General features: G+C 45.5%; 3 protein-coding genes across 4 annotated transcripts; all 3 read right to left on the reverse strand.

Moving 5' to 3' along the window:
- Positions 1-1,959: 1,959 nt before the first annotated feature.
- On the reverse strand, positions 1,960-2,985 carry KRTAP29-1 (keratin associated like protein 29-1). The gene has a single exon (XM_004434870.3). It carries the CDS (start codon positions 2,983-2,985, stop codon positions 1,960-1,962), a length of 1,026 nt encoding a protein of 341 aa, XP_004434927.2.
- A 5,167-nt stretch (positions 2,986-8,152) lies between these two features.
- On the reverse strand, positions 8,153-9,793 carry KRTAP16-1 (keratin associated protein 16-1). Of its 2 annotated transcripts, XM_087440221.1 has the most exons (2): positions 9,569-9,793; positions 8,153-9,508 (listed from the first exon to the last, which is right to left on the reverse strand). In XM_087440221.1, the coding sequence occupies exons 1-2, from the start codon at positions 9,791-9,793 to the stop codon at positions 8,153-8,155; spliced, it is 1,581 nt and encodes a 526-aa protein (XP_087296347.1). The 2 variants fall into 2 exon arrangements, with proteins under 2 accessions (XP_087296347.1, XP_087296346.1); XM_087440220.1 differs by having other exon boundaries at positions 8,153-9,793.
- A 5,203-nt stretch (positions 9,794-14,996) lies between these two features.
- Positions 14,997-15,275, reverse strand: KRTAP17-1 (keratin associated protein 17-1). Its single transcript, XM_087440222.1, has one exon. The coding sequence runs from the start codon at positions 15,273-15,275 to the stop codon at positions 14,997-14,999; it is 279 nt and encodes a 92-aa protein (XP_087296348.1).
- Between the last annotated feature and the right edge of the window lie 284 nt (positions 15,276-15,559).

A 15,559-nucleotide genomic window follows, 5' to 3' on the forward strand; every position in this document is an offset into this window, starting at 1 on the left:
CTTACACAGGTCAAAAAACTCTTGCAAAATGAAATTTGAACTTCCAGGTATGTCAAGAATTCTGGTATCAATAAGCAAATTATTTAAGGAGATGTAATTCCTTGAACTTATAATGTAAGGAACATTGTTGAAAATTCAGTTCCGGACTGAGGTAAGATGCGTCCCACTTCCCAGAGCCTCATCCTTCCTCTAGCATGACTGAACTCTCCATGAAAAATGTAGGAGAGAGAATTTAAACATGGCATCCATCAAAATGTCCTTTCTGGAAGACATTCCATATTTTGCCATATCAAAGTCCCTCTCTCTTTTTCTTCCTCTTTTTAATTTTCTTTTTGGACTTTGATTACAAATAATTGAGTCAATCATATTTCTTATGGGACACATTATTATCTTTGGAGCTTGCAAGGTCCGTCTCATTTATTTTTTTCTTTATGTATTTATATATCAATTAATTTAATTCCTGTTCTCCTTATGCCCCATTCTCTTCCTACAGACAGCTGTTTATTCTGTTTAATGTGTGTTCTCCGGCAGACAGCCTTCAGACTTCATCTTCACCATCAGATCTCCTGGTCTCCAGCCTGCTGGCCCACACTACTGATCTGGACTTGCCAGCCTCCATCATTACATGAGCCAATTCCTTTTAATAAATCTCTCTCTCTCTCTGTCTGTCTATGTATCTATCTATCTATACACACACACACACATACATCCTATTGGTTCTGTTTCTCTGGAGAACCAGACTAACACAATACCCATGGAAGGAATTACCATTTGTTGCCTACCCGCTCTCCCAGTGGTGGACAACAGATTTTCTTTAAGATCTATGAAGATCATAACAGAAAGACCACAGGGAACATCGTCATATGTGTCCCCCCATGGACCTGTGTGAGAATTTTTCGGATTTCAGACAAATTGTTTCACAGACCCACAGCCCCTTGATTAAAGGGGGGGCAGATCCCCTTGAGGAAGGACTCTGTGCCACTGCTAAAAGTACACACTGTAAATTTCCTCTAAGCTTTCCTCAAAAGAAAACCATCCAACCATTTAAAAAATGTTTAGATTCAATAATTACACACTAGAAATACAATTCCCTTAGACTAATTGTTTTAAAAACTGTCTCTTAAAATGTCAAGAACCTAGCAAACAACCTCCAAAAATTTCTAAAGAGTTTTTAATTTTATTTAAATTGGCCATTAGGTGAATTGATCATTAAAAGCAGTTTCAAGTGAATTAACCCTTGGCTATTCTCCATGGCTGAAACCTCATGCTTGTTTTAATCTGTGGCTTCCCTGGACCATTTCTGTCTTTGGCTTCCCAAGTCTATTCACTGTGGGGAAACTAAGGCCACTCAACTCAAAAGAGCTCTTGGTGTTGTAAAGATTGGAAGCCAAAGAATTGTTTGTCCTTACTCCCTTCCGGCTTGAGCATCTATAATTCTAGACACCAGCTACCCTTGCAGACCAATGCAGACCTACGGACTTAGAGGACCCAACATCATTGTGTTCAAATGTAACCTGAAGGAAATCTACGTAGGAGTGTATTGAAAGGAATGAAAGCACTCTGAGAGCTTTATTCATTATGCCTAACCAGTCATATTTTTATTAGCAGTTGGTAGCTAAGGAGTCTTCATTAAAAGAAAGAAAAACTGGAGAGAAAGCTTTGCTGAAGCGAAATGAATTGACATCGGGAAACGCAAGCTATAGTGTGGACCATGGTTGCTGAAAGGTTCTCCTTGGTTAAGGAGGATCTCTTGGTGGCTTGACAAGCCCTTGTCAGCACCTGGAGAGAATGTGGAGCTGGACTCGGAGTAAAGTTAGCAAGCAGAGAGCATGCATGCTTGGCCAGAGGCAGGCACCAGGTGGTGGCTATGCGCTTGTAGACAGCAGCAGACGTCAGGGGAGGTGTGAAGAGTGCTTCCTCAACAAAGCGTTCCCCTACAGAAGCTGGACTCCTGGCTATCTAGGAAGTCGGCAAGCAGGTGCAGGCTTTGCAGAGACTTGAGGGAGTTGGTCGGAAGCAATTGGAGCCACTACTGGACAAATTGCCTAAACCTGTCACACAGCAAGCTGGTTGGTAGGAAGGGGATCTGCAGCCACTTTGGTTGCAGGAAGTGGGTCCACCACAAGTTGGTTGGCCAGAAAGCATGGTTCCACAGGAGGCTGGCTTACAAGAGTTCTTTACAGAACAAGGGGGCTGGCAGTTATCCACTGGCTGGCAGAAGAAGGATATGGAAGGAGCTGGTACGCAGTAAAGTGGCCAGGAAAGGAAGGACACGCAGTAAGTAGGATTGCAAGAACTGAACACACAAGTCGATGGCTGGCAGGGAACTGATTGGCAAGACTTGAAAACATAGCAGATAGGTTGGTAATAAATTGATTTGCAAGGCTGATCTTCACCACCAACAGGTTGACATGAACCTGCTTGGCAGCAAGTTGGCTGGCATGGACTAGCCGCACAGATGGTTGGTGGGCAAGATGTTTCAGGACAGGAAGTTACCTCAGCAGAGCAGGATGGCTGGCAGGACTTACTGTCACAGCAGACTGATTGGCCACAAGCTGCCTGGCACAATCCGGACGTGTAGACATGTTCCTGACAGGAGCCTTGTTGGCAGGGGCTGGGTTCACAGCACTTTACCTGATAACCGGTGGACTCTGAGCAGGAAGGCTGGCTTGAGCTAACCAGACAAGGAGACTGACCAGTGTGATATTCATAGCACACTGTGCAGGAGCAAATGGGTTGGCAAACAAAACCCACACAAGAAGTTGCTGGAAGACAGGTAGGTTGGCAAGAAACACGTTCACAACCACTTGCGGAAGTGCTGGATGGCTGACAGTTTTCTTGGCATGTGACCAGTTGCCACGTTCTGCTCTGGCAGGAACTAGGCAAATAGATACCTTTTCGGAAGCTGCTGTCATTTGAGCATATGGAGATGGTGGCCACAGCTGGAACGGCCGCGGCGCCTCCAGGACAACAGCTGCCCTCCATGGTGCTGGTGCTAATCCTGCGGGGAAGTTGCAAACTCAGTATACCTGAGTTAGAAAGACATCTAATGCCTAGGGGCTTTTATAGTCCTTCGCTAGGGGTGTTGGCATGACATAGAGCATCTTTCCTTGTTGTTGTTTCCACTCATTTGCATACAAACATCTGGTTAGCAGGCTTCAGGAGCCTGGGAGATGTTGTCCCCACATTAAAAACTTGTCTATTGAGTTGGCAGTTTTCTCTGCTGAGTTTGGATTCCTTGATGCTACTCCTGCTCTGGGATGAGCTGTCTCTTTTACAGGATGTTCTCCAGCCTCCCTGAAGCTAGCCTGCCCCTGCACTAACCTCTCATCAGGGGGCCGCAGCCCAGCCAAAGCAGCCCGCTCCTCCGCCAGGAATGCAGTTCCGCACCATCAGGAAATGAAGCTCTGACCCAATTGAGAGAGGAGGATGTCAGAGATGGCAAGCAGAAAATCAGGCAGTGCATCCCAAGAACACTTCAGTGTCTCCACCTCTTTCTAGAACCTTCCCATTTGGCTTTCCTGAAACTCAACTTTACTAGTACAACTAATAATAATAACAAGAGTAATGCTTCCATTTTTAGCATACTTACCATGCACCAAGTCCTTGACTGCATTTTTTCATTGAATCTTTGCAGTGATCCTAGTTGGTGGGTATAATTGTCACCACTTTGCTGGAGGTAGCAAAACTAACTTAAAGAGTTTAAATCATGTTCCCCAAATTACACAAGTAATAACAGGTAGAAATAAGATTCAAACCTAGGTTGGGTTGACCCTGAAACGTCTGATCTTAACCACTGATTAGACCTTCTGGATTTTGGTGGGGGGACAACTCTAGTATAGTGATTGAAGGCTGAACCCATGAGCACGCTGGCTCATGGGTTACAGTGACTGTAACCAGCAGCTGGAGCAAGCTGTTACGAGTACTTCCCTTTTCTTATCAATACACCCAAAAGCAATCTTTTAATTTGGAAATTAAAAACTGCAAAATGTTTCATCAAGAAATGTTAAGCTCATACTATGGAGTCAACAGCATATGAAGTCTATAAATGTAAAAACACAACAACCAAAAGTGATGTAAGGACCTCACTGCAAAGCAGTTATTAGGTTAAATCAACCTCTTCCAAGAGGGATTTGTGAGGGGATTCCCTGATTCTTCCCTCCTCCTCGGGGCTTGTCCGGGCTCTGCAGCACCAACCAACTTCAGCATCCCACACCGGTCCACGTCCTGGTCTGCTTCAGCCCAGAAGTGCATGATGGAGTGGAAAGAACATGACTGTGGGAGCCAGAGAGAGCTGCTCTCAATTTCCAGCTCTGCTAATAACTCACCCTATTGGCCATGTTAGCTCCTTACCCAAATGTTCAAAGTACCCAGAGTCCCTCAGCTGCATTGCCGTTGCTCAGGTTATTTTTGTTCTTATTGGCTGCCTCACAATTATTGGAAATGCTGGAAGGTGATTTTCAAAGTACCAGATGCAAAGTTGCTTCTCCTTGGCATTCTCCTGCTTCCCATTTCATAAGGAAGAGAAATTTTTCTGATCAGAACCATGCCTGGAAATCCCTCACCCTTGTCATTAAAATGCCTTTCGTCCTACCATTGTTTTTTATATCACAGCATTGATCATTTCTTTTGCTCTCCATTTCATTGCTATTCATTTTGGCATCTCCCAAACTACAGGGATCCCTGCACTATGTTTAATTCCCGAATGCCTACATCCCAAAGCTCTCATCTCCCAAGAGGAAATATTTTTGGTCTTACTAAATAGGTCACTTAAAATGGGAACATGAATATATTTGAGAAACCATGTCATCTTCCATCTGAAAAAGGTGCCAATATCCTATACCCGTACATACCACTTTTATTGTTTCAAAGCAATCCATTTTTATATTTATATTTACATATTTTTCTCTGATTCTGCTCTTGCCTCCTCTCCTTTTAAAAAAACCTCTCAATAGGTTGGTAAAAGGGTACAAATTTCAGCTGTAAGAGGTGATGGATGTGTTAATTAACTAGATGGGAGGAATATGATATATACATATATTAAATCATCACAACATACACTTTAAATATCTTACAATTATATTTGTCAATTATACCTCAATAAAGCTGAAAAGAAAAGAAACCTCTCAATAGATAGAATTTTTGTTTTGCTATCGTTCAAGGCACTAAAGACATCTAGTGTATCACCAAAGGCTGTTGTGATCACATCAAGAAATATGGTGATACATAAAACACATGGGCTTTGGACAGAACAAGTCGTTACCCCATTTAGTCATTTGTATGTTACTTACTTGCTGTGTGATTATCCTGAATTTTGTGTTTGTCATTCCCTTGTGAACATATATATTATATATATGTGTGTGTATATATGGTACATGATGTATATATTTGTATATATGTATGCATATGTATATGCATTCATGTATGTATACTCATACATACACGTATGTGTGTCTGTGTTGTTTTTGAACTTTAAATATATATGTGGTCTCTGAGGCTTGTTTATATCAATCAACATTACATTGCTAAGGTTCATCCATGTTGTTGCATGCAGCCATTGTTCTGTCATTTTCACCACAGCATAATATTTTATTGCATCAATATACCACAATTTCCTTGACTCTGTTGATGGCCACTTGGATTGTTTGTCCTTCATATTCTTCATCTATAAAATAGGAGAAAGAAATCTTATGTCACGAAATTGTTGTGATGTACATGAAACACTGAGTTCATGCTTCACACAGAGATTTAAAACCCTGGCCAGCTCCTCTCTTGACTCGAGAAAGAAACAGAGATAAAGCCCAAGGGCCTGATGAGACAGTAACTCCAACACCAATGTGCAGGGTAAGTTTCACTTTGACTTTTTTCCTCTGCCCTTGTCTAACCCAGTGGTTCTGAAACAGGGGTAATTTTTGGCCCCACCCCACCCCACCCCAAGGATGTTTGCCAATGTCTGGGGAGATTTTTGACCATCACATTCAGGGGATGCTGCTAGCATCTTGTTGGTAGATGCCAGGGATGCTTCTTAGCATCCTACAATGCACAGGGCAGCCCCCACAACAAAGAATTATCCAGCCCAAAATGTCAATAGTGCCAAAGTTGAGAAGCCCTGGTCTATGCCCTACTGTGTTTAGGATAGCCCAAGCTGCACCTTGAAGACAAGAGATAGCCCTTCATTCTGTGTACTAAGTGTAAGGTGTCACTACTTTGGAGAGACACTGTCCTTAGAGATTGTAAGAGGCTATGTATAGAGTTTACACAAAGAGTGTGCCTTATAGGGACTAGGAGAACATAAACAAAGCTCTTGCACAAGAAATCCAGGTGACTTCCTCATTGTAAGTTTGACCCCCCCACTTATTTGCATCATACTGTAGACTCCAAAGCCATTGGCTTCCTCCCCAGTCTCCCTATATCCAAGACCATGCTCCTCCATTCAGTTCTCCACACCGAGGGCAGAGGGACATCCCAAAACCCAGGGCTGTTTCTGTCACTGCCCTGCATACAGTCCCTCAATGCCATCATGTCAGCCCTGCACCAAAACCAAACACCCCTGTCTTTCTTACAAGGTCCAACAAAAGCAGGGCACTCTCTACTTATCTGACCTCAGAGCTCATCACTCCTCTAAGCACCCCTCTGCCTAAGCCTCACCTAATGAACAGTGTGTTCACAAGCCCCATTCATTTGTATATGTTTCCTCTGCCTAGAAAGCTCTTCCTTCCTGGTTTCTAACTGGTTAATTCCTACTTGTGCTGAAAGATTCAGCTTCAGTATCGTATTCCCCAAGAATCCTTCCCTGGTTGCCCCATGCCCTGCTGAGTTCACAGTGCCCTGTGCTCACCTCTATCGTATTCCTTAGCACAATGGAACATAGTAATTGTCTCTCTGCTTGTCTCCCCAATGGAGAGTGAGCTCCCTGAGAGTGAAGACTGAGACTTTTGTCTTCTCATTCCTAGAGCCTAACACAATCCCTAACAGCTGTCTCATAATGCTTGTTGGATGGATGAATGGATGAATGTGATGTAGTTGAGGGCAGGCTGCCCCAAGATGTGTCACTCTGATATGTGGATTATTTTGAGCTGAAGACAATAAAGGCTCAGAAGATTCAGAGAGAAACTTTGACCTTCCTCCCCAATAACTGCCTAAAAGGATTTAAGATAGAAGACCTGTCCCCAGGGCAAGCCATCACCATAGATAACTCTGGGTATCAATAGACTGGGAGGGTCCTTGCTAAGCCCATTCTTATCAAAGTTCTGTTTACATTTATAATGGAAATCTCCATTTGTAAAGGTATCTCCCTCTCTGTACCAGGAAGAAGGGGGGACAACCTCATCTCTAGAAACTTATCAGTGCGGAAGGTGTGGCCTTAAATCTGCATAATAACCTTACTGCTGTTTACTGTACTTTTCTGGTAATCTCCTGTAGCTGACTCCCCCCACGCCCAACATCCTCCTTTGTCTTTACCTGAATCTGTTTAAGAAGAGAACCTCCACCATCTTGTCGAGTTACCCAGTTTTTCCGGGTTTCTCCCATGTATACATGTTATAAAGCTTTGTTTGATCTTCTCCTGCTATTCGGTCTCATGTCAATTTAATTTGTAGCCCAACCAGAAAGGACCCAGAGTGGGTAGAATATAGTCTTCCTCCCTTTAAAATGAATGAATGAATGAAAGAATGAATCTGCTCTCAAAGATGAAGCAAGTCAGCTGACAAGAATATGGCATTAACAAGAGAGCAATGAGAACAGCGTGTCACTTCAACTTAGCCACGTTTATTGGACAGTTAAATATCTTTATCACATTGAAGAGATCCCCAAGAAACATGAGCACACCCAGCAAGAGGACATGCATGAGGACAGAAAAAAATTTATGCCAGGAAAGACACTTGGGATGATGTGACAAAGTAGCTCTTCTCAGTTGGTGGCAGCAGCAGACAGGAACCAGAATATCCCCCTCTCAGTGCCCAGGAGGCCTTCGTTTGTACCACTAGGATACTGACATTTCTGATGAGTTCTTTGAAGCATAAGCAAATGACAAGTGATGGTGCAGATGGCAAAAGATTCTAGCTAAGTCATAATGAGCTTTGGGGAAGACAATCAAGTTTTCTCTCTAGCTAGTGGCTTGCTTTGCAGAACCTGGTGAGCTGAGACCAATTTATCAGTTGGCAGGTTTGGTGGCAGCAGGCTGCCTGGCTGTGGCCTCACGGGTGGTTGGGCTGGTGGGTTTGGCCTCAGTGGGCTGGCAGGGACTCTTCTCTGAGACCTCCCCTTTGCGGGATGTTAAGTCAGCACAATCCGGTTGGCTGGAAGTGGACTTTCTACAATCCCGTTTACAGGGGTCGGCACAAGGCAGGTGGGAGCAGACTGGGCGGTAGGAAACAGAAGTGACATAGGCGGGGCGGCGCAGGATGGAGTAATATGGGCGGTAGCACACAGGACGGTAGGATATAGATGTCACATACGGCTGCCTGTAGGTGATGGGTCCAGAGCAGATTGGGCGGCAAATCGGGCGGTAGGAAATTGAAGTAGTACAAGGCTGTTTGCTGGAGCTGGGTATGTAGAAAGTCTGAGAGCAACTTGGTTGGCAGATGGCAGATGCAGAAGATCCCAGGCGGCAGCAGAGAGGTTGGCAGGAGGTAGATGGGCAGGAAACGGGCTCACAGCAGACAGACCGAGAGCGCTTGACTATGTAGTGGGTAGGTTGACATGAACTGGACACAGAGACACTTGGCGAGCAGGGCCTGGGCTCAGAGGACATGGGTTGGCAGATGCTGGAGATGCAGCAAGAGGGCTCTTGGCGAGTGCTGGAGACACAAGGTGGCTCACAAGGGCTTGGAACACAGCAGACAGGGCGGAGGCAGACAGGCTTACAGACCAGAGCCACACAGGTAGCTGGCTGGCAGATGCTGGGCTCCGAGCAAGATTGCTCCTGGCAGCTGTTAGCCACAGAGCAGACAGATGGACAGCAGCTAGGTGTGGGGCACGCTGGCCGACAGCCAGTGGGCTCACAGACCACTGGTTGGCAACAGCTGGGTTTGCATACAATGGGCTGGCAGGGAGTGGGTACACAGAGGACTGGTTGGCAGGAAGGGGTCTCACAGCTCACAGGTTGGGCATAGCTGCTCACAGAGCAGGAAGGCTCACAGATAGTGGCCTCACAGCTCACAGGCTGGGCACAATTGCTCACAGGACAGGAGGGCTCACAGATAGTGGCCTCATGGCACACAGGTTGGGCACAGCTGCTCACAGGACAGGAGGGCTCACAGATGGTGGCCTCACAGCTCACAGGTTGGGCACAGCTGGTCACAGAACAGGAGGGCTGACAGATGGTGGCCTCATAGCACACAGGTTGGGCACAGCTGGTCACAGAACAGGAGGGCTGACAGATGGTGGCCTCATAACACACAGGTTGGACACAGCTGGTCACAGGACAGGTGGGCTCACAGATGGTGGCCTTATAGCACACAGGTTGGGCACAGCTGGTCACAGGACAGGAGGGCTCACAGATGGTGGCCTCGCAGCATACAGGTTGGGCACAGCTGGTCACAGGACAGGAGGGCTGACAGATGGTGGCCTCATAGCACACAGGTTGGGCACAGCTGCTCACGAGACAGGAGGGCTGACAGTGTTGGGAGCCACAGCTAGATGATCCGCAGCTATCTTGACAAGTCACCAGTTGCCACTTCTGGCTCCGGCAGGAACTGGACAGGCAGACAGGCCCTCCGCAGCTCACGTCAGTGGAGCAGAGAGAGATGGCTGGCACAGAGGGGCATTTCCCAGAACAGCTGTTTCCAGACATGGTGGAGGTGCCTCTGCTTCCTTGAGAGTGATGAGAGGTTACTGCCTGAGCTGAGAGAGCTCTCCGAGGCCCTCGCTTTTATACCCCCTCACTGGCACGTGCTGTTTGGAGCCCCTGCATCTTTTCCTCATTGCTGTTTGGGCCAGTTTTCAGAGGAACATCTTATTATGGCCAGGTTTGTTGATCTGGAATTGGTTTGCCTACCAATAAAGAAGCTGTTTGTTTATTGACTTGCTAAATTTGGAATCCTCAGAGCAACAGGTCATTTTGAAATAAGCATCATCACCTCCAAGCTGAATGATCTGTGTTTCTGAGCATAACGAACAGGGGAAGAAGAAAGGAACTTATCATTTATCCATCTTCTAGTCCTCTGTTCCAGGCCCTGGGCTGAACACAGGAGATGCCCACATGAATAAGACCTAGTCACTCATTCTCCTGGATCTCACTCTCTGGTGGGCAGACAAGCATGCAGGCAAACTCACTGCAATGCAATGATAAACCCAACAATTGACACACAGGGATGGGAAAGAGGAGCAGCAGTGAGCTCTGTGGGAGAGGGGATATCAGGGCTGGATTTTAAATGACTGTGCTTTACAGTCATGATGTAAAAAACAATGTAAAAAAATCTTATTTGAAACCATCCACAATCCCATGAGACAGGAATTCATCTCCCCTCATTACAGGTGACGAAAAGGAAGGGGGATTGGAATCAGAAAGTTTCAGTCACTTGCTAAGGATCCCACACAACTTGCCCCCTAATCTAGGGCTGCTCTCCTTCCTCCTCACCACACTGTCTGAACCAATCTTTCTCAAGAGGCTTTGTCAAAGCCACATGTCACAGGCTCAGCCCACAATGCTATCCTTCATCCTGTTCTGTGAGCAACTCTGCCACAGACCACTGGTCTACCTGGCCCTGGAAAGCACTTGACCTAGCCTCTCAGCATCTCCTCCCTCCTTTCCTTCCACCCAACCCGACCTCAAGCATTCAGTAGTCCTCCGGAGTCCTTCTTGCCGTGATTTTAACAGCTCCCCAAAGAAAGACACCTCCAAGATCCAAAGAGAAAAGAGGAGAGACAAGAGGTCTTTTGCAAAGACATTGTGAACAAAAGCTTTCTCAAAGCATTGTGTCAATGCTACTACTTGGGACAGACACGAGATAAGAAACAAACCCTAGGTTTCTAAACATTAAGGTCCAACATCCTTTCTCAGTGAAGGAGCTACCATGCCTCCACAATGTGCTTTCAACATCAATGCAAAAGGCAACCTCTCCTTCGGAAAAGCTGAACCACTGTGCCATCCATTCATCTCTCTTTTCATTCATTAATTTATGCAATCATTAACTCAGTTTCTCTTTTATTCTCTTTTATTCACCCATTCAACTCACCCATTCATCTATCCTTTGTGTGAAGGATACAAAAAGATGAGTTGCAATTCCTGCCACAAAGAGCTCAAGTTTAGAAGAGACACAGATACAAACACAAACAATTATGGTACAGTATACGTACAAGTACTACAACAGATGGGTGCACAGCCTGCGATGGAGGTACCCAGGAGAAACACCAACATGGTTTTGGGGAAGTTAGAGAAGGCTTCTCAAGTAATAAGATGGCCAAATTGAATCCTCAAGGCAGAAGGATGAAAAGGGGCGTAAGGGCAGGAAAAATCAGCTGTGGTAACCAAAGACACAAGAGGGTGATACATTTGGGGAGCAACAAAGAGTTTCATAGCCAGGATGAAAAGTGCAAGGAGACAGGGAGGGACAGTGACGGGACTAGGGGGTTACCAGGCTCTCAGTCATGAAAGGCCTTGTGAACCATGATCAGAAGTTGGCTTTTATACTGACACCAGGGAGTCTTGAGCAGGGGAGTAACTTGACCAGGTTTGCCCTTTGGAAAGGTCTTTCTGGCTTTGGAGAAGGAGGGCAAGTCTGGAGGGAGGGAGATCATTAGGGGTCCGGGGCAATTACCCAAAATCTTCGTGGTGACGGACTGAACTGGGCAGTACCTTGGGATTAGAGTGATATGAGGCAGATTCTACAGGATTTAGCAGTTAAAAGCGGAAGATTAGGAACTAGCAGTGCCATCCTTTAAGATGTGGCTCCTAGGCAGTGGGGAAAAAGGACTTTGGACAGCTTTGCAGAAGGTAAGGCAAAGAAGGACTCCCCAAAAACCACATTTCCAGCTCCTTCCCAGCTCCTCTCCTTTCCAGCTCCTCTCCTCCATCCACCTTCTCCTCTTCAGCAATGAAATTGCAGATGGAGATGGTCCTCCTCCAAAAAATCCCTTATAAGCTCTCTCAGCTGACAAACTTACGTAGCGTCATCTATAATTCTGGAATGTCATCTCCTCAAAGAATCCCTCCCTGCTAAATGAAATAAGACACTCTGTTAACTATCTAGCCCATTCCCACTTTATTCTTTTCTGTAGTTCTGGTTCCCCTTGACATACTAAGCACAAGGAAGGCAAGGATTTTGTTTATTCACTGATGTATACACAGCACCCAGAGCAGTGTTTGATACATAGGAGGGTTACAATTAATATTTATTAAGTGAAGGAAAGAATGAGGAGCTCTATGGACAGCTAAGGAAGGCAATTCGCTGTCAGTAATTCAAATAAATTACTACTCTCTACTCACCCATCTGGGAGACCATGGCCATGAGCAAGGGAAGCATCAGCCACCCTGAATCACAACCACTCAGTGCAGACCCATTGGCCCCTTGGCAACTTTGTCCCATTGGCACATTCCTGCTCTGGCCATGGCTTTGTCTTGGAGGTTAAAGAGCCAGTTCTTAGCACGCTAATTCCAGCTAGAGCAAAAAATGACCTAAATAGCAGAGCCTGAAACTCAACCAGGACAGACTCAAATCTCGAATTCTCTCCAAAGGCAAGACACTATTAATAGTGGGTTTTTTAATGAAACCAAAAAAAATGAAAACACAATGAGCTTCCATTATACACTTGCTAGAATGGCTAAAAATAAAAAGACTGACAATATCAAGTGTTAGCAAGGACATAGAGTAACTGGAACACCCAGACATTGTTGGTGGGAACACAAAATGGTACAGCCATTTTGCAAAACGGTTTGGTCGTTTCTTATAAAGTTACAAATTCACTTACCATTCACCTAGCAATCCAATTCCTTGGTATTTCTCCAAAATAAATGAAAACATATGTCCACACAAAAATTTGTACATGAGTGTTCAGGGCAGCTTTATTCATAATAACAAAAAATTGGAGAGAACCCAAATGCCCATCCGTAGATGAGTATTTTTTAATGTAGTTTATTTATACAATGTAATACTATTCAATAAAAAGGAAAGAACTATTGATAGCTGCAACGTGATGAATATCGAAAATGTTATTTTAGGTGAAAAAGATTTCACACTGTATGATTTCGTTTATATGAAATTCTAGAAATGGCAAAATTTATAGTGAAATAAAGCAGATGGATGGTCACCTGAGGCTGGGGTCGGGGGTGAGGAGTGTTGCCTGCAAAGGGGCACTGGGGAATTTGGGGGTGATGGAAAGTTCTGTATCTTGAGTGCAGTGGTGGTTACTTAAGTATATTCAATTGTCAAATCTCATCAGACTGTGTACTAAAAATGGGAACACTTTACTGTATGTAAATTATATCTCAATAAAGTTGGCTTATAAAAAATGAAACAATTTTTTAAAGGAAAAAAGTAAAAGCAGCATAATTCCAGTTTTATTTATAAATATGCTTAGAAAAAAGTCTGGAAACATATACATCAGTAATAAACTCTGAGTGGCGAGAATTCAGGTAGCTATTATTTCTTCTTTATATTTTTCTGTATTTCTTTATATTTTTAGGGATCATTGCTATGCTTACAATCAGAAAAAAATATTTTTGTTTGTTGAATGAAACATAGCTTGTAGGAATAAAAATAAATATTGTTCTGTCAGGGCAAGAGCAGAATTAGTTTTATTCCACTTGCAGCTCAAGGTCACGTTTAGCAAGAGGTTGAATCAACTATCTTTTGAATTTTAACCTTCCAGATGGACCCACACACACCTGAGTCAGGCCCCGCCTCAGAGATGTACATTCACTTCTCTCATCCCTGGGACTCGAGCTGAAGAAATACAGCTGGTTCCAGGACAAGAAAACCTACCCCAGAAAAGGGAGACTTCGCCAAAGCATGAGGCTAGAGGAAGGAACCAAACTCCCCAGAACATTTTTAGAAGCTGTGTGTTCTCAAAGTTTTGAAACAGGAATCCCTTCCACTCAGAACCAAGCTTGTTTTACCAAGGCCTCTTCTACTGACTTTGCTAGAAAGTTCTCACCAAACCTGAAGCCCTCCTGCAGAACCGTTCCGGGAGAATGCAGATGGAAGCCATGCCCCTCGTTTAAGGTGAAACTTGGCCAGCATCAGCATTCACCGGAGAGCTTTCAAAAACACAGGTGCCAGAGCCCCCATCCTAGAGTTAATGGATAAAGTCTCCAGCAGCCCAAGGATCTGTATTTTTAAAAGCCTCCCCGAGTGAATCTCATGCAGCACGTGGAAGCTTTAGTCTGCTTCTGTGGTTCCCAAACTTCAGTGCATAAGAATTATCTGGGGTTCTTGTTAAAAATACAGATTGCCAGGCCACACCCTGTGGATTCTGATTCTGCATGTCTCAGGGAGGGCTCCCGAATCTCCACTTTACCTAGCCCCCAGGTGATTCTGATGCAGGTGATCCACAAACCACATTCAAAAACCCTATTGTAGGTGCCAGAGTACATTTTCCCGGCTCGGTGTCTAAGAGGGAGCTGAAGGAAGAGGCTGGAGAACTAATTTGGTTATGCAGCATGCTCGAATTTATTGGGAAGTTAACAGAGAAGAATTTTTGTATCTCAGAAGCAGCAGAAAGCTGGGAGGAGGCCTCAGTCCCAAAGAAACCTTGAGTAAGAGGATGCCTTATAGTGACAAGACATTTAAGTTCATGAAAATTAAGTCATGGGGGTTCACCCTTTGAGCTTCAGGGATCACTTTGGGTGAGACCCAGTTTTAGTCCTCACCAGCATGGCTCTTGTTCTTAGTGCCTTGAACACCAGGGCAGGCACTGGAGAACAAGCCCTCCTCTACAAATAACGCCCAAGGCAGGACACTGTCTTGGGGGCCTGGAAGGTCCTGGAGACAAGGGGTCTCCACCTGAAGCAGATGGAGGTTTCGCCCAGACTGCCTCAGTGGAGGGGAGCAAGGTCTTCACTTCGTGTCGCAGACAGGCGTGGGCTGGCAGCAAACAGGGCCGCAGCACCCCGAGGGGCCACAGCAGCCAGAGCCGCAGCAGCTCCCGCAGCCAGATCCGCAGCAGCCAGACCCGCAGCAGCCGCTCCCGCAGCCTCCACAGCCAGAGCCGCAGCCACAGCAGGACCCGCAGCAGGACCCGCAGCAGCCACAGCAGGCCGGCTGGCAGCAGCACACTTCACAGCAGTCTTGTTCTTGAGGGCAGCAGCCGAAGCAGTCCCCTGGGCAGCACCCCATGGTCCCGGCTGGTCAGGCGGCAGGTCAGGAACGCGGCCGGAGGTCCCCAAGTCTGGCGGTGGCCAGCTGACAGCAGCATTTATATCCCCTCCCCAGAAGGTGTTGGCACAAGGGACAGGATGTTTTCTTTGTTATTATTTATGCCAGGTTTCACAGGAACGTCTCATTAGCTGCCTGTTTATTTTCCAGCCCTGAGTACCTCAACTCATTAAAAAGCCCCACTCGTCCCGACTGCTGTTTGTCCAGAGGGTAAAAACACATCTTCGAAAAGACCTGTCATCATG

The sequence above is a fragment of the Ceratotherium simum genome, chromosome 16 (assembly GCF_057802395.1).
Source record: "Ceratotherium simum simum isolate JZ-2026a chromosome 16, ASM5780239v1, whole genome shotgun sequence".
NCBI lineage: Eukaryota > Metazoa > Chordata > Mammalia > Perissodactyla > Rhinocerotidae > Ceratotherium > Ceratotherium simum.

What these genes read in the sequence shown, in the direction of transcription:
- KRTAP29-1 (XM_004434870.3), bottom strand. Translation starts at nt 2,985, where the DNA reads ATGGAGGGCAGCTGTTGTCCTGGAGGCGCCGCGGCCGTTCCAGCTGTG.
- KRTAP16-1 (XM_087440220.1), bottom strand. Translation starts at nt 9,793, where the DNA reads ATGTCTGGAAACAGCTGTTCTGGGAAATGCCCCTCTGTGCCAGCCATC.
- KRTAP17-1 (XM_087440222.1), bottom strand. Translation starts at nt 15,275, where the DNA reads ATGGGGTGCTGCCCAGGGGACTGCTTCGGCTGCTGCCCTCAAGAACAA.